The sequence below is a fragment of the Natator depressus genome, chromosome 7 (genome assembly GCF_965152275.1).
Source record: "Natator depressus isolate rNatDep1 chromosome 7, rNatDep2.hap1, whole genome shotgun sequence".
Lineage (NCBI taxonomy): Eukaryota > Metazoa > Chordata > Testudines > Cheloniidae > Natator > Natator depressus.
Genome location: NC_134240.1, coordinates 93,212,619 through 93,235,891, shown reverse-complemented (window position 1 = coordinate 93,235,891; position 23,273 = coordinate 93,212,619). Strand labels below are relative to the sequence as shown.

The window sequence follows — 23,273 nt, the reverse complement described above, 5'->3', positions numbered from 1 at the left end:
TGTGGTACATTAAATCCAACCCCTGGAGCAAGATGCCCCTCCCCCCTTCAATTTATACAGTTTACAGGAACCTTCTCCCATGCATGAGGAGCAGTATGGGAGAAAGCATTACTACATCTGCAAAATGAACTAATTATCCTCCTTCAACTCTCTCCTTAAAACTCTCCTTTGCTGCAAAGCCTACAGAACACTTCACAACACTTAGACTACTGGTATGCTGACACTACAGTCTACCACGCTGACCAATATTTGCTCATTGTTTCCTTGTACTCCCTTGATGGTGTCTGTGTCCATCTGTTGTCTCTTGTCTTACAACTTAGATGGTAAGCTATTTGGGGGCAGGGACTGTCTTTCTGTTCTGTTTGTATAGTGCCTAGCACAATGGGGTCCTAGTTCATGACTGAGCCTCATAGGCATTAAGATAATATAAATAAAACAATAAGAAAATGGCAGGCAGAGAAGCTCAGTCACTAAAGGTAGAAGCATTTTGCTGGTTCATGCAGCACAAACAGGGATTTGCTGGGTAGCAAGTTGAAAAAGAGGAAAGTGTGGTCATTTGCACTGCCAAATTATCACAGTACCCACACAATGAAAGATTTCCTGAAAACTATTTACAAAGTCTAATTATACATGGTTTTCTTATCTCAAGAGATGTTTCAACATTCTAAAAATCTGAAGCCAATAGTGAAATGTTCTATTGTCATCATCATCATGCTTATTATGGTATTGCCTAAGGGGCAACCAACAGTGAGGCCCCATTGTGCTCGACACTGTACAGAGTAGTAAGCTGCTCCTTCCTCAAAGAGCTGATGATCTAAATAGACATGACAGACACAGGGTGAGGGAAGGGGTATAACATACAAGCAATGTGGACAAAGGCTAAACAGCAAAAGTCACTTTAGTTCCATGATTTATTTATTTAGTGGGTGGGTTTACTTCGGAGAGGAATCAGCTAAATGTAAAAAAACTGAAAGGAAGGAGAATCAGGGGACAGAACAGGGGAGAAGAGGGTAAGGAGGGTGAAGTGAAGCTGAGCTGTAGGGACTGTGAGGGTAGGGGAGTATTGGCGCAAACAGCCAATCACCAAAGTCAGGGAAATTCAGAGAACTTTTTACAGGTTTTGACTGGAATGACCATAGGTGAAAAGGGTCCCTGCTTTGGCTGCAGCTGTTCCTACTGGCTGGAGTCTCTGGCTGGTTCCTGTCTGCAGTTTTCCCCTAAAAGCACTTGAGCAGAGGGGAGAGACACCACTTGGATCCTCATGCCTCCAGAGTAGGTGTGTGTCTGCCCATCCATCCTGCACAGTTCTGGGTACTCCTCACTTGTGGACCACCAACACCTGGGCTCCATTTTACTCCCCCTCCTAATGCAGCACTCCCTAATTACGGTTGCTCCTATTCCTACCAGCTGGAGTCTAGGGTTGCTCACTAGTATTCCTTAGGTTCACAATGGGGGAGAGAAAAATAGCTTCTGATTCAAACTCCTGATTCTGCCAATAACATAAGGGTTGAATAGCAAGAGTGACTGAAGCTACTGAAAAACTATATTAGCAGTATCCTTCATTTCATCAAATTTTTCATTCTTCCTATAGGAAGACACTGTTTTAGCTGCATACTTGCATCTCATTTACAGATGCATTGTAGTGGCATTCTAATAAATTCTAAACAGGTTCTTAGGCTGCTCTCATCACTGTAATATCTGAGCACCTTCCAGTATTGTATTATGCAACATGACTACAAACTGTCATGTGTAGTTTATTCTTATTCTCATCCTCTCTCCAGAATAAAATTTGTGTGCGCGGTGAAGTGTTTTGGATTGGTAGGGTTTTTCCTCCCCCCCCCTTAAATATGTGCACACTGCTATGAGTTTATGTTTGAGAAAGTAAGATCAAAGAAGCATGCCTTGCATTAGGAGCATAAGGTGGTGAAGTTTGTGATGTCTTCATTTCTTGGGGAGTTCATTTCACAATTTTGAGAAACAATTTACTTACTTCAGTGATCTAGAACAAGTTCCTTTCTTTTGTTTCTTAATCCAAAAAGAGGTATAAGACTTTTTTTCTGATAGTCTTTCCAAACTTGTAATGGACTACCTCAACTGGACTATAGAGAACAAAACTAGTCAGACAGCCTTAGCTCACCTTTGAAAGGTCACCATCAAGGTATATTAAATAAATTTAGCCATGTTTATCCCTTCCCCCAAATTATTTGATAAAGAAATGCTTTAAAAATAGGGCAACATCACCCAATCCAACCAAGCGCAGAGTCACACAATTCAAAGTCATTGTAGAACTTCACATTAAATACCACTGGCATTTGTTCCCTACTGGCATTGTATCCAGAAAGGAAAGGTGGACATCCTGTGTGAAAGGTGGATAGGACAGCTACTTTGCTAGCTCCTAAGAAATAGAAATGGTCACCATCCAGGCAGCTAGCTCACAATATCTTCTCCTTTTGCTAGGCTACAAACTCTCCAGGACTCACCACCCATTCCTATTCCCATATCCACAAGTAGGGCTCCCAGCAACAAGCAGCCACACATTGGAAAGGCAAGAGATAAAGAGGGGGGATAACTAGCATAACCTCCCCACAGAAGCAGGAACTGTCATTCTCTCTTACCCAATTGTTCATGGCCAAAAACATAACTATTGAAAAAAGTCTTACTATAGCACAATAAATCAAAGAGTTTAAGTGAATCAATTAAAAGTCTACCTTTATTAAATAACATCAAAAATAAATTGACTCACCCATAAGTACTTAGTGACCAAACGTTGATGCTTTCAAATAATAAATGGTGAAATAAGCTTGGGATAAGTGTTATGTGCAGAAGGCCACTAGATTTCACGGTTGCATACAGAAGTTGTACAAGAATTCAGATATTAAACGTTAGAGCCTTAAGGCAAGTCTACACTATGGCGCTACATCGGCACAGCTGCACCGATCCAGCTGCGCCACTGTAGAGTGTCTAGAGAAGATGCACTATGCTGACGGGTGAATGCTCTCCTGTCGACACAATTACTCCACCTCTTCGAGAAGCATAAATTATGTTGACGGGAGAGCTTTTTCACACCCTTGAGCAAGATAAATTAGATTGACTTAAGCTGCAGTATAGACCTTCCTTTCATTTTATCAGCTCCTATGAACGTTAGTCTTTGCAAGTTCTTTTTTAGTATACCAATACATTTTCAGTAATTCTAAGAAATGCAGATATTAGAACACAATCAAATTAATTGTCTGACCCAAGATAAAACCATTCACAATTTCTGAAGCCACTAGCTACAGACAGTATGGTAGCTTTACCTGTTGAACTAAAAAGATCATTAGGATGACAGGGGAAAAAAAGATCACATTAATATTTCTAATCAGGTTACTCACCATGTAAATGAATAACTTATGTTGGTAAGTATCTAACCCACCCAAGAGGGAAAATGGGATTGTACCACTCCTACAACCACTAAATGTTCCTTTAGTGTTTCAAGAAAATCATAAAATATCAGGGTTGGAAGGGACCTCAGAAGGTCATCTAGTCCAACCCCCTGCTCAAAGCAGGGCCAATCCCCAATTTTTGCTGCAGATCCCTAAATGGCCACCTCAAGGATTGAACTCGCAACCCTGGGTTTACCAAGCCAATGCTCAAACCACTGCGCTATCCCTCCCCTAAAGTTGTATACATGCTGCTTTTATGTAGCTGGAACTCCAACTGCCCATACATCTCCATTTATTTCAAGTACTAATGCATTCCACGTAACCTGAAAGATCTAAAAACCCATTTCAAATCTTTCAGTAATTTGCTGAACAAACAACATTTTATAACAATATATTTTATTGACCAACATGGCATCTACTGATTATAAAAAAAAAAAAAAAAAGAAATATGAGAGTGATGCCAAACAAAATGGACCATTTTTTATAATAATTACACTTCCCATCTACAGCAGGTTGAATTTAGGATTTAAAAATAGATTTCAAACAAATATTTGTTACATCTGATTATATTAATCTTGCAAAATCTCCTTGATAATCTGTGTTTTTAAATGCTGAATATTGTACAAAATTTTATTTCAAAGAAATAGGAATCTTGTAATTATTGTTACATATGAGAAAAAGTCTATATTCAAGAGTGCTTGTAAAAGACTGTATTGATGTCAGTAACTGCATAGCAAATCATACTTAATGTCGATCTACTAACCTCATATCAAAAAAATTATAACCCAGAATGTCAGATTTAGAACTATGAATTAAATCTTAAAAAAAAAAAAAAAAAAAGTTACTTATGCAAATGGCTTTACACCTACCCTAAAATTCCCCAAAAGGACAGTGACCCCTGAATACTATGTGAGAGAGACATTTAAAATCTAAAAGAAAAGGAAAGGGATTTTTAATAGTTATTGCACTAATTAATGTTTCAGTTTTAACAAATGGGCTGTAGAAAATTGCATGGAATTCATTCCATATTGGAGATTTGGTAACATGAAAAATTTCTCAACTAGCACTCTCATTGCCACTCATCCATCATTTTCTATATGACGACCTGTTTAAGTTACTGTAATACCAAGCAAGAAATACAATTACTGTACTAGGACAGTGAAATAACTAATTCATTACCTTATGAAAAAGGTTACATTTTAGCTGGTGTTCTCTTATTTTTAAGCTAGCAGAGTTTAGTTAGCAATGGTATTCTAGGGCTTGAAGACAAAATTATTCTATGCATCATTGTATTTCATGGATATATATTAAGAGCAATATAACGGTAGTTCAAAAAGCTACCAATATCTTAAAACGTGAAGTACCTTATACATTTAAAAAGATTGATAGCAGCCTCTTAGCTTCTTAAAGAGCAGTCCATTAATCAGCAGGTGGAAAAGTTATTATGCTAGAATTATAACCATGATATATAGTGTCTATTCCTTTGCCCTCCATTTCACTTTGGTAAGCAAAGACAGCACAACATATGGCAGAATACTTGCACCTATTAATAAGCTTCACTACTAAATACATATAAAAATGTTAATTTGTGGATTTATAAATCCACTTTAATATTAAATATCAATTGCCAAAACTGAAGATATTTTCTAAATTTAGTTAACAAATTTGTATGGGTCCAATCCAATTCCTATTAAAAATCAGTGGGAAGACTCCCTATTGCCTCAACCTAACTAACCATTAATCCCCATGTAAATAATTATTGCAGTCTTTCTTCTAGCAGTAATCCACAACAGTCTTTTAAGGTGGTATTTTAAAATCAAATATAAAAGCAGTAATACCCTGTTCACATTCTTTTAAATATATCACTAGTAGAAATCTCAGTAAAGCTGGATTTGATCAAAAACTGGGAAAAACAATTAGATGCTTATGTATGCGTGTACACACACACACGCGCACACACACACACACAGAGCAGAAGCAAAATGTTATACATATATGTATTCAAAATGTAACTTGTAATTGTGTATTTTTACATGTATCAAAAGCACAATGAGGAAAGCAGCAGGGTCAGCAGAATATTTTGCATGCTGAAACTGCTCTACTTCTGAGAAATGACTCTTCCACTTGTTAAAATGATACTATTAAGTATTCTGACAATCATCTTCCTCTATTCCCTCATCAGCCTCCACCTCTTCGAATCCCTTCACTAAGATCCCAATCGACACTTTGTAGGCTCTATATATCTGTCCTCACCCCACGTCTGCTCATCTTCTCTTATTCGCTCATCTTATTTTCTGTGTTTTACCCAGTCCTGTTTCAATTGTTCCTTTTGTTTACTTCTTCTGCTTTCAGCTTTCCACCTTTATTTTATTTATAACAATGCCCCTTATGGCAGGAACAGCCTTCCTTGACAAGTATACCTTCTCCTTCAAAGCATCTTTTACTTGCCTCTCAAAACTGGTCACAATTCAGATGTTGCCAGAACTCCTTTGACTTTTTAAATCCTTCAGCTAGATTGCCTGAATAAAACTGAGTTCCTCTGAGCAGTGACCTTGTTCATAATGTTTGTGAAGTGCAAGATACAGCAATGTGACTCAAATAAGTTGTTAGGCAAATATGGGTGTTTAATGTGTTATATGTCTACGGTTTAAAAAATTTCAACATGGGGAAATTAAATGAGATAGTAAAAGTAGTTAACTAATGCACTGTAATCAACAAAAAACCCACCAAAGTAATTAAGGTTAACAGACTGATGAACCTGCCAGAATTATTTGATAGTGCTGATAAGCAAACCTTCATGTGCCAACACATTGCCCAACTTTTCTAAGACAAAAATACCAGGCAACAGATGTTAAAATAAACTGTCACTACACTACAAAAAGGAAATTGAAATTTAATTAAACAAACAAAAACCAGACAATTGTCCATATTACGGTTACAAGACTCCTTCTTCAGCAAATGCTGTGTAGTAATCATGAAACAACTACTCAGAGACAGGAATAATAATTGTTAATCCAGGGGACTGCCTCAAGCAAAACTCAAGATTTTGTGTTATAAAATGTCATTGTGACAACTAGAAAATTTTTTGAGGCTCATATTTCACCTGGCCATAAAAGTAGTCACTGGCACATATTTGTTTTTAGTTTAATAGGCCACTAGCAGGTTAAAATTCATGTTGAAGAAAGTAAATTTTTCTGACCTATGTTACAACACTTAGACTTTCAAAACTGAATTTTAAACATCTAATTAACTTTTCACTGCATATGTTGTCTTCTCCCTGTTTCTAAATGAGAAGCTAGTCAGTTTAATATATGGCATTTTCTAGTAATTTTCACTTTTGGTATTCCTGCACTAGCACAATATTGCTTATGTCTGGGTTGCAAATACTACAGGAAAATGTATTTTTATAGAAGACACTTCCCATTAGAATTAACTAAAACCACAGAAATAGTGCCATTGGTCTTAGATTTTGTAAAATCTTATTTTTAGAGAACTCAAATATGGGTACCAGTTTGGATGCTTCTACTAGTCACCTTTAGGAATAGGTGAAAGCTCGCTAATGTCAATTAACCTTTTAAGTTGTTCAGAACATGGCGATGTAACAGCTTCAGCAGGGAAAAGAATGTCTCAAGAGTTGCTTATTCTTTGATGCTACAGAGAGAGTGACAGCAGCTCAATAAAACCTGTTCCTCCTCCACTGAGGGTAGCCAATAAGAAATTAGCAAGTCTCCCTGTAAACAGAATGAAGCAGCAAAATGAAGTCTCAAGGCTCACTTTAACATCCCTAGTTGAATGGCAGAAAGTGCAAAGGAATGCATATTTCTTAGACTAGTAATGGCTGTTAAAGCTGATCAGCTTTTTTACTTATTTCCTACATTTCTAACACAAAATATCAATCTAAACATCATTCCTATTATCAGTAATATATTAGGTTTCAGAGTAGCAGCCGTGTTAGTCTGTATTCGCAAACAGAAAAGGAGTACTTGTGGCACCTTAGAGACTAACCAATTTATTTGAGCATAAGCTTTCGTGAGCTACAGCTCACTTCATCGGATGCATTCAGTGACTGTAGCTCACGAAAGCTTATGCTCAAACAAATTGGTTAGTCTCTAAGGTGCCACAAGTACTCCTTTTCTTTTTGAGTAATATGTTAAAAGACTTAACACTTTGTAACTTCTGAGAAAGCCTCTCTAAAGCAAAAGCATACATATCACTTAATATTGCTAAACAGAAGCATTCCAGTTGACCTGAGACTGGAAATGATAACTGGCACAAAGGGGGATTCTTTTAGTCTCATACAGATGCACGTGAGTGTCTCTACCCTAATTTATTCCACTTTAAAAAAGGTATTTAGCACCTAGACAAGCCTCACTCTTTAAAATTGCAAAGCTTCTATTTCCCTCAGTTTCTATTGTAATTTATCCGCCTTGTCATCTTACCAAACTGGTGAAGGACACTGCAGCTTTAAATATTTCAGAGCTATGTAGCTAGTAAATAGACTCCATTGCAATATGGCTCTGAAGGTCGTGTCCTATTGTCTCTTTTTCTCTGCAAATATACTGAACTGCATAACATGGTTTATTTTACAAAAGAATAAATACTGCCCTACCATTTCTAAATCATGTCAATTTGATCAGAGAGCTCCTTATTAGAAAAAAAACAGATACAGCACTCCTTCTGTACACACCTATGCTGCCTCTAGATGCATCAAAAACCTACACCCTGGATGCAACACTGGATTACACATTTAATAAGTTTCAACATTTGATTGTATACATTATGTAAATATAGTCCTTCTTAAACCACATCTCAACAATAAGTATTAACCTCTTTAATGGTGAAAAGTAATGAGCTGCATATCAGGTTCAGAAGCATCTTTGTTTAAAATTAGCCTTCTAGTTAGAAATCTGAAGCCTGCTATTATACACATTATTAGCCCCATATTCCTCACCATTTAACATCATATAGGATTTTTGCAAATACTATACAAATTAAATACACACATTGATCATACACAGGAATGGAATATAAAGTCTACAGAAACTATGTTCCCTGAAAGCAACCAGCTTTCTAATGTTAAAACCCTTTGCATTAATTTAAAAAAGTTAAATTAGAAGAAAAATAGGGCTATTGTCCATACTCAAGATTTTGTATCTGGGTGTGCAATTTCTGAGAGCAGTCAGTGTGATTTCAGAAGAGGTAAATACTCATAAGCTATGAGGAAGGTGAAAATGACATGTTGCCTTCTAGATGATCTATTGGTGCAGAGTGCACCTTAAAACAAAACATTGAGATCTGTCACCAGTGCAAAAGGTGCATTAAGACATTACCTGAAAAGGCAACAGACTGTTGCCATTGTCGGTCCTGAAAGCATTGTCCTCCATCCAGGATTTGGGGGTTAAGGGTGGAGCCCGTGGGAACTTCGGAGGGGCAATGACATTGCTGGAGAAAGGTTTTTTGAGGGGTGAAATAGGATTGAGGGGGGAGGGCACCCCAACCCCCACTCCTACCCCAACCCCCACTCCTACTGCCCTTCGAGGGTCCCTGCCAGCTTGCAACCCACCCCAGGGGTTGGAAGGTGTACTCCAGGCTGCGTTTTGGTGGTTATTCCAGCTGGAGGAGGAAGAGGAAGAGGCAGAGGAGGAAGACGGTTTGCTGGTCATAATGGGCTGATGGCTGTAAGCAGCATTTCTCTGAGCAAAAGGTGCCTGATTGGGACTCACAGGTGACCTTCTTTGCTGCTGCTGTTGGGCTTGCTGCTGCTGATGGTGATGGTGCTGAGTCTGAGCTAGGCCGATCTGGGGAGAGAAAGTGCCACCAAACACAGGGTTGACATGGTGAGGGAAATTCTGGAAAAGCATTGTGCCATTGACTGGGGTAATCCCTTGGAAAAAGCTATCATCCACTGCGTTTGTGGTCCCTGTAGACCAGGTGCTGCCGAAGGACGGAGACAAGGAGGTGCCGGGTGTAGGTTCCTGCTGAGGCTGGTGAAAACTCAAGCCAGGCAAGATGGGGGACTCCATCTGCATCTTCTCCTTGCTATTTTGGGCAGAAGTTGCTGTGCCGATACTAGTCACTGGGCTGCTGTCCTCCGGTTTAGACGTCTCTGAAGAGATGGGTGTAGAAGGGGTTTCTGCTGCGTTTGGATCTTGCTGCTGCTGCCGCTGCTGCTGCTGGGGCTGCGCTTTGCTTTTGTCCATCAGTAAATCATCCTGCATGGTTTGTGCAGCTGAAACAGTGGTGGGGGGGTAGGGGGGAAAACACAAAGACAGGTTATTATTCTCATTCATACCACTCGCCGCACTGCTTTGGTATTTCGCTTGCTAAAATCCCGTGCCATTGCTAGTTGCAAGGCAAATTCGTAATTCCCCCTCCTCCCCCATTTAGCAGTATGCAATGTTTAATCAGTGTGATCGTACTAGATTGCCTTCAAATATATTTTAAGAGGCTTCACCCTTTCTGATGCCTTGATTCCTTTCAATCTAAATGAGAGATGTGCTTATAGGGCAGAGATATACAGCAATTTCGCCACGTCTCTTTTCTCTTACACCGGAACTCAGAGCTCTCACCCTGCAATGAGAAACTGATTCTGGTTCCTGTTTTTCCAAGCACCCTCCTCCTCCCCAGTTATTTGCATACGTCAATAAATACTGCTGCGTCCTTCAGCAAGGTTAAAAAGACACCAGCCTTTACTCTCCTCCACCCCCTTCCATACGAGGAGACCTTTAAAGGAGCAGGCTGCCCATTTCCCTTAATTAACAAACAGGTTTTCAATTATTCCATTTAACAGGACAGAACATGCTCAGAACTTGAGCTGATAATGGAAGAGGTTCTTAGCTACACAATCATTTACTGGCCTTTTCTTTCTTGACAGTTTACTGTTTGGTCCGATACATAAGCATCAACTCTGATTGAGAAACAAAACAAGGTTATATTTGCCTCCGACGACCTTAAGATTTTTCACTTCAGGGTTATTCTCCATAAAACAGGGTTTTTGCATCCTAGGACAGTCCCTTCCTTGTGTATATCTGATATACTCACTACAGACAGGACTATATATGTGAAATCTACAGAATAGAATACTTTTCAGATCTCAGGCCAAAATTATAAGCAGATCTTGGAGATAGTATTTTAAATACTAAAATCTCTGTTACTTTCAAAACAAAATTAAAAAAGTGGGGCGAATCAAAACATTTAATTTATACACGCACACATTTTAAAAACCACCTTTCTTCCATCTGAAAGGGACTGAATGATTAAAGATGCAATTTACAAGTCAATCACTAAATATAATCAAGTTCAAACGTTATGAAATTACATTTATGTAGTGGGAGCAAGTCCTATACCTATTAGAAAGGTGGCACTTATAAAATACATCAGGCCAAGCAATATAAATGTTAACCTTATTTTAAAACTCAGTACCAGAGTAAGGTATATGCATTCGCTACTCCTCAACCTCTGCAAGAAACGATCAGAGCAACCACCCCCAAATTTCGCAGATGTATATACAATTAAAGAGGCCACACACACAAAAAGTTCGTGACGATATTTTAAATACGCCTATTAATTTAGGACTAATTTTAATCAAGTAGCCATGTCAATAAAAGTAGGCATCTCTGAACACCTACGCACATTTTTTTAATTGTTCTAACCATATGGCGTTTGTATTTCTAAAAATCACTTGACTTTTAGATTGCTATTTAACTGCCGCAAAATAATGTGATGCCAAATTAAACAGCTGGTTAGGAAGGGTGTCCAAGAGCGTGAAGACAAAGTTTAATTTCTTATATCAGCCGTTTTTACATGATCCATGTCTTTCGTTTAAGATTGCACTTTCCATCTGGTTCAAACTCTATATTTTATTCACACAATATATACGTACACACACTTTTGCTTTAGAGATAATGACAGGACAGGTTCTGCTACCCATTCCCTTACGCTTTCTCTTTATTTTATTCTCTATTCAAATAAGTAAATCCGACAATTATGACTTTAAACAGTCCATATAGTGAGACAGCATTAAGCCAAGTTCCTAGGAAGAAAGGAGTAAACTATTGCATCTGTATCACGCAGCTCTGCCGCTGCTGGTGGGGGTGCAGGAAACCTTTCGAGGCAATTTAAAGCCGTACTGCAGCAAGCCACAATATTCCAGGCTTCGTGTAGCTTTCCATTAGCTGAATTTCTATCAAAATCATCATTACTGTTAGAACTGCATAAAATTGCTGGGGATTCCATAGGAGAAAGGGAAAACAGATAACATCTATAATCCTTCCTTGCTTTTTGATGCACCCATTTAGAAAGTTATGTTTTACAAAAAACAATTGAAAGGTTAAAATCCTGCCTTCAATAAAGTGTACTTGATTCACTAACTCACCAAGTAATCGTACAGTGGCCACCCCACCAGTTGTTTCAGATACATATCTTGACTTAGTTATTTGTATATTAACTTTATCCTGAGGATAGTAATCCACATCCGTTTTCCATTACTCCTTAAAGGTTAAAATTTCAGCACAAATTCAACCCTCTTGTCAAGGTCAAGACCTACCTTTAATGAATGAAGCCAGTCTGAATGGAGAAACACTGGATAATAAATGACTTTGAAAGACGGGCCAACCAATGTCTAATGTTGGGCTAATATGCGGTGCCTCTTGATTATATGCTGGTATAAGTATTTGTGCAAATTTACAGTCCAGTACAGGAAATCTATATCCCCATAACAATACCAGCTCCGTTCGTATGCAGTAACCCAAGCAGTCAACGCAGAAATTCTTAGGAACAGTTAGCTTTGAGTGTTCTGTATTTAAATATCAATACAATGACAGTATTTATTTTCTTCTTTCGGGTTTGCTATATAACAAATAGGCGACCGCTCTGGCAAGAGCACTTTGACAACTGCAAGCTTATGGCGCATGCTCACCCACGGAACTATGGGGATTGAAGTCTTTTCCACATACGGCTATTGACTTCTGCATGTTGGGAGAACTACAGTACTGAAAGGAGGCGAGATCAAATACATCCATTCCCCAGGGGGAAGTGGTTGCAACCCGGATTACATTTAATATTAATGCAGCCCGAAATCATTAGCTTTCAGAAGAAAAACTGGTGGGATACATTGATCTGGAAATCGAGATTACAATAAAAGCCTCCAGCAGTCTGACAGATGTATACATCAAGGTAAAACCGACCAAATATAGCTACCCAAAATAATAAATTAAATGCTAGTCACTAGCTAGTTAATTAAACTTCTCGTGCAAAATCACAACCTGACTTCCACTATGAAGAGGTAAGACACTACTTTTTAATATTAGTTACAATATTTCTTAGCTGAAGTAAATGTTTTATATCGCAGTCACAATATTCTTGTTAAAATATAGTCTTACATCTGGGTATAACGTAACAGGTTTTAGGTGAGATTTTAAAAGTCAATTAAGATCAACATCTACATATTATGGTTACTTGTGCTATATAAATGCCCAAGGTAGATTGCCACATGAGAAAGTCAACACTGAGTTTATGTTACTAGACAGCATATCCTATCAATGCAAACTACAAAAAAAAGGGGGGGGGCAGTTTAAACAAGCAATTAAGTAATTTAACAATCCATCTGCACATCAGTCAGCAGTTCCTTCTCCAAGACCTCCCTTCTACCACCCACATCTCTCCAGCTCCTCTTCAGAGATCAATATGCATCCTCAAACCAAATTAATTGGTTATATGTTCCGGTGTTTGGATTATTAATAGAACGCTGTTGAGACTTTCATAAATTACATTCTGTGTAGTTCTGTATGTTGTATTCATGTATAATTGAGATGTGTCAGATTGGAAATGTTGGCCACAATATATTTTCCTACAGTGTCAGGAAAAGTTATATTAACATGTGATCAATGTTAATAATTAGTTTTCATTACAAAATTTAAATCTGGATTGTGTGAACATTAGTGCGTGAGGCTGCACACTGGTTGTTCAACAGAGGCTGGAGATATATGAGCAATAGTTGGAAGAGAGACAGTTGAAGCTAAGAAGGAGAAATGAGTGGAATTGTAGCTGAATTGTCAAGTGACTTAACTGCTTATTTCTTTGCTTTTTACAGTTTGAATTGGTGGGCTATGCAGTCTAAGAACTAAGTCAAAGCTGTAATGACCAGATTCTCAGCATCCTTTCCTAGACTCTTTGCTGCCACTCTGATTGCACAAATGGGCCAGGAAGCTGCTTTAATAGGGCATCTGAGGATTCTCTTGAACAGGGAATCTGACTAGCATAGAACTGGTTATACTGACTCTATGCCACTCCCTTATGCCACCCTACCATCAAATGGACAGGGTGCCAGGGCAGAAAAGGGTACGGCTGGACCAGTGTTACTGCCTCTAAGGGGGCTGTTCCAAGACAACTCAAGCAAGAGCAAACTCGAGGGTGGTTGAACTTGCACAGGGAGCTAAAATGGCTCCCTGCAACCTTGAGGACTGAGGGAGCAGAGCCCTGAGCCACCTGACTAGGCCAAAACTTTTTTTGTCTCAATTTCCAAGCTTTTAAAATAATTTTATACACTGCTGCTATTCCCACAGATAGCAATCAGGATTTATCTGTATTATCCTTTGTAGCTCCCTGAATATCAGCAACAACTGCAATACATTATCTACCAATACACTTTCTTCTCCATCAGATTCCTGGAGAGCTGCACTCCAGTCCTCTCGTATCCTCTGATGGCCCCATCAGCCCCTTACTGTCATCCCATCCACTGCCTGCATCCCACCAAATCCCCATGACAATAAAAGTTCAGAAGTGTGAAGTTCACTACATTTTGAACTCTTCACGTGAAAGCCATCACTGCAGCTTCTAGCTCATGGAAATGTTCCTAAATTGAAATAACTGATGTAATCTTCTCCAGTAGCCATGGAATGCTGTATTAGATATTTTGTAAGGATTCTCATTCAAAGTCTGATGTCAGGCAGCCCAGTCAACATACGTATGACCTGAAAGTGACAGCAAGTGCGTCACTGACTGCCTAATACGGGAGAGTTCTATTCTGGTCTATTGATCAGTGGCTGAATTGCTGTTCCATTTTGAAGAGGCAGCAGCCTAAACCCATTCAGGTATCCTTGATGACAGCTTCACTCTGCAGGTCAGCCAAGAAGATGGAGGAGGAGGGTCCAGGCAACCTGAATATTATCTATGTCCCCTTCCAAATACAGTAATCAGGAAAAGTGGGGAAAGCGCACCATAATAAGAAGACAGAATCTGGGTGCCGAAGGTCCTTCTCCTAATAAAAGGATCATTAGGGCGAAAAAATAAAGCTTTCTCCTACTAGTACTCTTTGGCAATTGGGAATAGGGAGGTCAGTTTAGAACTGCCCTATCGAAACCATCAGCGGTTCAATTAATCAATGTCAAATGATTCAAAGAAAGGTGTAACCCCAACAACTGGACATAATTTTGCAATATTTTATTATGAGAAAAGTGCCTTCTTGATCTCAGTCAGTTTATACCTTGTACTTCATGCAGTTTATTCCCACATTTGTAATTTGATCCTAGCTATGTAACTACAGATACTGTTCTTATTTACATACAAAGGCATTTTTAGCTTACTAAAGCTAGTAGAAATTTAATATTATATTATGGGGCACTGAGTTTCATTGAATAGAAAAATCTAAATTAAAAATAAATTTAAAATTAATCTGGTACCATATGTCTTAATTATGGGACAAAGTATGTATGAATGACTGAATGACCTCCTCTGTCAGGTGTTATTTTAAATATTACTTATGCTGAATTATCTCCCCTTTGTCAATCTTAAAGTGTAACTGCTTTCTTATTTCCCAGTTACTTACCTGTGTTAGATCTCTCAAATTTCTTGATTCTTCCCACTTTTGACTAAACAAAATGATTCCACTAGAAAATGGTCACTTAGCTATTCAGCCCCTCTTCTGGGTCCTTATTAGAAGTTATACTGGTCACTATTCATTACTGATCCCTAGATATTCCCTTATTATCTAACAGAAGTACTTTATCAAAATGTCTTTTTCAAGTCAAAATAAGTTTGTTACCAAGTGATTTAATTTTCTACTACAGTCCCCTCACTCAACACCAGAACACCTTCCCATCCGATTCCCTATGGCCAAAGCACTCCCGGACCTGCTATGCCCAGTGCGCCCCCCCCCCCAAACTTGCCACAAATGCACAGCTCCCTGCACACCATCACCCTGGCCCAGGACCCTCTGCCCACAGCCCCACCACAGGTGCCCAGCACCCCACACAGAACCCCCACTCCCTAGTGCCCCAACACACAGATCTTCCCTACCCCCTCAAACCCGAGCACCCCTCCCCAGACTCCCAAGAGACCCACTCCCCCATGCCCTGCTTCCTGGCCACATTCACCAGCTCTGCTGGGAGGCGACTGTCTGCTGGGCTGAGCCGGCAGTGCAGCCAGGGCTGGTCCAGGGGTGGAAAATCGCTCTGGCCCCTCGGAAGTGATGCAATCAGCCAGGCCAGAACCTGCCCCTGCTGGGCTCCCTCAGGACCCACTTGCCTGGAGGGGCCCAGCCAAGCCCCTGCTCCACTGTCCCACCCTTCCCCGCAACTGGCTGAAACTGGCCAGGTTTCTGCACCAGTCCCAGGCGGCTCAGCTCCAGGGAGACAGGTGGGGCCCCACAGGTGACGGGAAGCAGAGACTGCCCAGAGCCGGAGATGCATTGGGGTCCAGTCAGGGGGCAGAGAAGCTGGTGAGTGGGGCCAGGGGGAGAGGAGCCCCTGGCTGGCCGGTGGGCAGGCTGAGAGGAGCCAGCGGTGGGTGGAGGGGAGTGAGCCAGCGGTGTCTCAGGGCACAATGCAAGCCGAGCAGGCCGGGACTCCTTCTGAGCATGGGCCCAGCTCCATGGCACCACTATAAACCTGGTACTGGGCAGAGGAGTATGGAGGAAACATGAGTGTGGGTAGCTGCCTATCCTGTCTTGTTAGGGAGGGAGATATGGGAAGCTGTTATTGTAACCTCCTCTGTCAGGGAAAGGAGAAGGCAAGTTCTTACTTTGCAGTGAACACGGAAACTGCATTTTTGTATGTATTTGAGATTGAAGTTGGACCCAGGTTGATAACACACAAATTGGGGATGGGAGCTTCCTCATAAAAGACGTGGTGGTGGTGGTGAAATTAGACAACAGACAAAACCCACAATTTTTAAATATTATATTTTGGGTTCTGCCTCTTGATTTTCGAATACTTGGGTTTTGCAATGCAGTGATATACACACTGCCAAGTGTTGTGCATCTCAGAATGCAGGCTTTAGGCAGCCTTGTCACATCTGCCCACATCTCAAGTGACAGAACAAGGTAGAACCCTTCCTCAAAGACTTCAGCCGAGACTGGGAACCATGGATTCTGGTTTCACCTTTTCTTCTGAGTGCTGTTCACAAGCCTTACTACTATGACCACCTCATATCTCTACCCTAAAAGGTAGGCAACTAATAGTTCCCTAATTTTTCAAATAAGGTAATTGAGAAGTTGCACAAATCACATCAAGACTGAGTTGCGAACCCAGGTCTCAGGTCTTGTTCTGCTGCCTTTCTGAAGGAATGAATCAAATCTATGTGCTTGACTAACTGGTCTGTAACCATTGCTCTAACCACTAGACCACATACGGCTCCCAGATCATGATGCGAACCCAGGAATTCTAATACCCAGCATTCTTCTACAGTCTCACAAATATTTGTTAAACTAATTGACAGCAAGCTTCATTCTTGAAGGTGTAACATTTGAATTACTAGGGTACTGAATGCTATCTAAGGATATTGCTACGGAACTATGGTCTTACCTGTAGGTCACCATTTTTAATTTAGCTCTGCTCTGCTCCCTGTTAAAAGTTGTTCCCATGTAACTAATTTTTTTTTTTTTTTTTTTTGCTAAAAGCTTGTTTTCAGTCAATCTGAATTTTGGACCAAATTTGAGTCGTCATTGCTCCTTCCATTGTTCCTCTTTCAAATAAAACTTAAGGTGTTTACATGGCATGATTTACCCCTATTGAAGTTCTGCTATGTCATCATGTTTTGTCTCTATAATATTATACCATTCTCAGATATTATACTGACTTCATTATGGATGTGTTGTTAACAGAGCCATCATTAAGGTTATACTGAGCTTTTTCAAGTGGAGTTTTAATTATTGTATTAGGTATAATGACAAGTAAATGTGTTTAGTATTTTAGGAGTTAAAAATTACTCCTTTCTGAAATGTAAAAAAATCTTAATTTTTGCACTCCTTCTTCATGGCTTTGCTTTTACATTTAAATCTGTAGGTAAACAGAGTTAAACAAAATTTCAAGCATAGATAATTTTTTTCCAATAAAAAGTTATGATAATTATTTTTCGAAACAGCTTTTATTAATGTTAGAAAAGGCAACAGAGAAAATATTTATGAAAACAATTGGGAGGCAGCCCATATAGACCCTCAACTCTGGAAAGCTCTGAAGAGTATGAAGTAATCTTTACCCTATTCAGCTCCTTGACATGTTGAATATATGCAAGGAAACCTGCTCTGAACTGAGTCAATGAAGTGTAACATTTTAAACACATAAAATGCTCCACGAATTTAGACTCCAATTCTGCAAATGCATCCGCCAAGGCAGACACTTGTTCCCATTCAGAGATCCACTGAAGTCAATGACCTCCGTGCAAGTGCAGAAGTCCAAACACATAGATACATTTGCAAGATCAGGGGCTATACTATGAGCAGTTTTCCTTGTATGTCCTCCCAAACTTGGCTGAGATATAAGACAGTTTACCTATCCTCTGCCCATTTATTGAAGCAGAAGATAGTAAAAATTCATGTCAGATGCTTGGAAAGAGCTGTAGAGAAATATATTAATCTGGTGCAGAGTTTTTTTTACATGAACCCCTAGGAGCCTGGCATTGCAGAAAACTATGCACTCAAGTAATTTCCTATGCCAAATAATTAAAGAACTTTCAAGACTGCTAATGTTTTCTTCTTTAAAAAAAAAAACAAAAAACGCAAGGATATTCTCCCATTAAAATGTGTTAACTTTAAGTTCAGACAACTGACATAATATAAAACTCTTATGAAAAACACAACTACAACGTTACCATTAAATAAATAAGTATTTAAAGAGATTAGTAAAGACAATTTATATAAATATTCTGTTCTTACTGTTCACGCATATCATTCACTGAAATACTGACGTGTGCAAGTTCCTTCCAACAACCTTAAATCTGACACACAAAATATGCTTGCAGACTTTCAATATATACATCACAAATTTATAAAATTTTATATATTCAAATATATATACAGAGAGAGAAAAAGAGAGAGAGGTGGTATGTATATTGAATGGCATATAACATAGAGAGCTCGTGAGGAAGGTGTTGCTATTTTTCAAAGAGGTAAAAAAGGAAAGAGGGAAAACTATAACACTAGAAAGTTGTATTGCCTTAACTATAATATATAGCTATAAATTAACTTCACATCATATAATCCCCCAAGTGTGGATGAAGTTATATTGGTATAAAAGTGCTTTATACCATTATAGCTATTCCCATACAGGAAGTTGAATAAGCTATATCAGTACAAGGTACCTTTACGCCAGTGTAACTACATACGCATTAGGGCTTGTACCATTTAAAAAAAAAAATCACATTCCTAAAACAATTGTTCCTTCACAGGCTTTATAATCTATTCATACCTTGCTCTTTGATAAAGCTTTTCGTAGCCAGAATGACATTTACAACGATTACCACCAGACAAAAAACAAACAAACAAAACCCACATCATTACCCCCATCAGAATTTCCTATATCCAGGAAGGGAAAAGAGTCAAAGACTCCACAAAGTCCACTAGGACCTTTGCTATGCCATTCAATCTCTAGAGTGATAGATGCTAGTACAAAATCATAACAGAGAACTTTTTGGTAAGTGAAATTTTGTTTATTTATCCTCTTGTTTGATCATACTTCTGTAACAGATATCTAATATGTGTAAGCTTGGGAGAAAGCGATAAGACAACTGTTCTGAACTCTTCTATAAATATTGATAGCTACTTTAGATTCCATAGTGAATTTACTGGAAGAAAAGATGTAACCTAAGATTCAGTAGGGTTCATACAAAACCTTCAGATAAAAGGGGGCCTCAGGCTTAGAGAAACTTATTTAAGGTGTTTGCTGACAAATATAAACGGACCATAGTACAGGCAGTTGGTGGTAACCCAAAGATCTCCTTTTTACATAAAATAAATGTGTTTAGTTTGGGAGACACCAAAGAATCAGCTTATAGACCCTTCTCAAAAAGGCCTGTTCTGTGCACTGTGAAGTGATCAATGCGGACAGAAGCTAGTTACATTAATGTGTGGGCCTTGCAAAATTGTTTTCAGACTTACCCTACTAGGCTAGCTTTATGGACTAGATTAACAAGGCAGTGGCTGATAGGACTGATGTGGAAACACTTTTCATGTATGTCATTTCAGTAATATTTTATTGACATTAACAGAGCCGTGCGGGAAACCTTGGCCCCTGAGCCTGTAAACATTTAAATACATGTGTAACTTTATTAGTGAAACATGTCCACTGAAGTTAAAAAGACAAGTGACATGAGTAAAGTTATGCAAGTACTTTAAATGTTTGCAGGATCATAGCCTTAAACAATATCTATATGTACTACAGCTAGCACTTTAATATTTTAAAATTAATTTAAATTAATATTAATTATTTATTTTAACTTCTAGTTCTGTGGTAATAACACTTCCTAAAATTAATGAGATAATACAACTGATAGTGTGTTGGCCTTTGACCTGCACCCTAGCATCCTTAGCTAAATTTGTAGGAGACAGAGCTATGTAAATATATTATATAAAGAAGCCCACAATATGAAAGAATTTATGATATGGCTGGGATGCTGCTCAGGAGCTTTTATCTTTATCTCCAATTTATGTATTAGTTAAACTTTAGGCTTACTAAAACTGTTATGTTCTTAGAGTTTGTGATAAGCATAATAAAAGATTAAATAAAATTCACAGTCCCTCCTCCCCCCAGCCGTGCAGTGTCCAATTCCTACCAAGAACTTGCCATTTTGCCTCAATCTCCCAGAAGTGCGGGCACTGTGGTGTAGTTGTACATTTACAGTTTTAGAAGTGCTTTGCTAAAATATTAAGACACTACAACCCAGAGGTGCCGACTTCTGCTCCCGCTCGTGGGTGCTTGACCCCCCCTGCCTTCAGCCCTGCCCCGACTCCACTCCCTTCCCCAAAGTTGCTGCCCCAACTCTGCCCCTATTCCGATTCCTTCCCCAAATCCCCGCCCCGGCCCCACCTCTTCCCCTGAGCGCATCACATTCTCGCTTCTCCCCCTCCCGCCAATTGGCAGCAGCAAGGTGGGAAGTGCTGGGAGGTAGGTGGAGGAGCAGGGACACGGTGCGCCCAGGGGAGGAGGTGAGGCACGGGGGAGCTTGGCTGCCAGTGGGTGCAGACCACCCACTAATTTTTCCCCATGGGTGGATCCAGCCCCAGAGCACCCAAGGAGTCGGTGCCTATGCTACACCCTATTACTGTATATTATAGCCACAAAACAACAAGACAATCATGTGGACCAGGTACCAATCACTGTTGGTCATTCCTTGTCTAATAAGACTAGGTTGGAGGGATACTCTCTCTAAGTATTCTAAGGGTGAGAACACCTCAAACTGCTCTTTATTAACCACCTCTGACAAACATCATGGAAAGTATGACATCAACCCTTCCCTGGCCAAAGTAGGGTGATCAGATAGCAAGTGTGAAAAATCATGACACTTTCTTTTTCAGTGGGTAGGGCAATAGGTTGCTTATATAAGACAAAACCGTTAATATCAGGATGTGTGGTCACCCTAAGCCAAAGTGACACAATGTAGGATCTTCGTACATCAGTACAGAAGTGAGAGTTGAGAGTGAAGGACAGTAAGGAAGGAAGAATGGAGAGATTTGGTAGATGTAGAGATGGCATCACAGCTTCATCTAGAGAAATATGTACATTACATTACGCGAGGATGACTTTTTAGAAAGGAGTTATTTTTTCTCCATGAGAAAGTGTACCTACAAGCTAAAACAAGAAAATTCACACTATTCCCATTTTCCTTTTGGGCATCTCCCTTGTGCCTCATAGTACAGCTAGGGGAGGTGAGTTTTGCTGCAAAAGCTCCACTTCACTTATTTACTTAGGGATATCCTTAATGAGGACTTTTAAGTGCAAGGCTTTACTGAAGTATGAGGGGACAGTAACAAAGGGTGCATGTGTTTATTTGTTTTTGGCAATAACCCCCCATAAGGAAACAAGTATTTAGTAATTTCACTTGAATCATGTCAATTATCACCCGCCTCAACAGATTGTTAAGCTAAAAGTCAGGTACTCAGCACGAATCCCTTTCTCGCTTACTCATGATTTACCAGAGACCCCTTTCAGAGGAAAGGGGATCTCATGGGGGGCCAAAAGCCGCTTTGGAGGTCAAGACACTAAATAGCAGCCCCTGTTTATGTCACACTGGGGACGGAGAGGACGCTCCTGTATTCCCAGTGTCCTGGGGAAGGGGAGACAGGGCGGGGCTGCAGGTTTACAATAAAGTACTTGGGGGAGGGTATAATCTACTCCCCACAGTGGCCCCACGCTGCCCTGGAGCGTGATACACAGGCCCCACGAGGGGACTGGGACAGAGCAGCCACTTGACTAGGAGGGGGGAGTGTGAAAGACTCTTCTCCCCCTCCCCGCTTACAGGGCCTCAGGGAAGGGAGGCGCTAGCAAGCGAGCGGCCCCACGGGAAAGGAGAGGGGACAGGGTGCTGACCTTTCCAGCAGCAAGGGCGGCCATCCCGCCGCGTCCCCCTCCGAAGGCAGCACCCACCTGCCCCGCACTCGACACCGGGGAACGGTAGCAGCAGCCCCAGCGCGCGCCCTGGGGGCCTTTAAATCCCCTCAGTAGCGGCAGGCGCGGGGACTACATCTCCCATGGTGCGCCGGTCGCCCTCCTTCCCAGCGCTCTGACGCGCGGGGGAGAGGGCGGCCTGGCTCTTACCTCACAGAGGTACCGCCCCCCTTTCCGCTTACTCAGTCCGCGCAGCGTATGGAGCCTGCGGCCCGCACCCGATAGGAGTCACCCAGGGCCTGTCCTGTGCCTTAGCGGCCTGTCCTGCGCCCTGCCTGCGGCGGGAGGAGGCCCCCGTATCCCCTGCGCTCGTGTCAGGCTTCGGGCCCGGTATTAGGCCGACTCCTCCTGATACCGCTGCTGCAGCGGGGCCTCCGGGGTCCCCGCACCCGGAGAATATGTCGGACCAGGCGGGCTCGGCGCTGCAGCAGACCATGGACAGGTACGGGGGAGAGAGGGTGCGTGTGTGGTAGTGGGGGTGAGATCGATACCACCATGGATACCGGGGGAGAGGGGAGCGGGTGTGTGTGAGCGGGTGCGTCCAGGCCTGGGGTGGTGGGGAGACATAGAGGGAGAGGGGGAGTGTGCGTGCGGTGGGGGTAACCACACAGATCTAGGGGAACGTGTGTGGTGGGGGAGCTCTTGTATGTTTGTTCTCCATGAACTTGGGTGTTTGATTGTTTCACCTGTGTGTGTACCAGGCGCTTCAGGGAGACTACATCTCGGTGAAGTATGAGTCTCAGAGAGATGATCTCAGATAAGGCACCAGGAGAGTAAAGTTCTGGGATTACTTGTTTTTGTACAGTGTTTAGTCTAATTTCATGAGGGTGGCATGAGAAAACTGTGGGACAGACTATGGAAAGAAGTGGAGGAACGTTTGCCTTTGGTTAAGGCACTGTATTGGGGTTCAAGATACTTCCTGGCTCTGCCACAGACTTCCTATCTCACCTTGAATAACTCACTTAGCGGCTATGTA

The 23,273-nt window shown here is 40.7% G+C and overlaps 2 protein-coding genes across 8 annotated transcripts in view; one reads left to right on the top strand and one right to left on the bottom strand.

Annotated features, from left to right (window-relative positions):
- Positions 1 to 22,414, bottom strand: part of CPEB3 (cytoplasmic polyadenylation element binding protein 3) — a 184,413-nt gene extending 161,999 nt beyond the window's left edge. For 4 of the 7 annotated variants that reach the window (XM_074959088.1, XM_074959092.1, XM_074959093.1 and 1 more), the window contains exons 1-2: positions 9,877 to 10,022; positions 8,753 to 9,651 (exon numbers count right to left, since the gene is read on the bottom strand). In XM_074959088.1, coding sequence (XP_074815189.1) covers positions 8,753 to 9,640 — 888 coding nt within the window. In that variant the 5' untranslated portion in view covers positions 9,641 to 9,651; positions 9,877 to 10,022. Of the gene's footprint in view, positions 1 to 8,752; positions 9,652 to 9,876; positions 10,023 to 11,967; positions 12,275 to 22,219 lie in introns of those variants that run through there. The other 3 variants (XM_074959091.1, XM_074959090.1, XM_074959089.1) reach the window with 3 other exon arrangements.
- A 6-nt stretch (positions 22,415 to 22,420) lies between these two features.
- Positions 22,421 to 23,273, top strand: part of MARCHF5 (membrane associated ring-CH-type finger 5) — a 76,361-nt gene continuing 75,508 nt past the window's right edge. Inside the window, exon 1 of the mRNA XM_074959095.1 lies at positions 22,421 to 22,739. Within this exon, the coding sequence (XP_074815196.1) occupies positions 22,696 to 22,739 (44 nt within the window). The 5' untranslated portion in view covers positions 22,421 to 22,695. The remainder of the gene's footprint in view (positions 22,740 to 23,273) is intronic.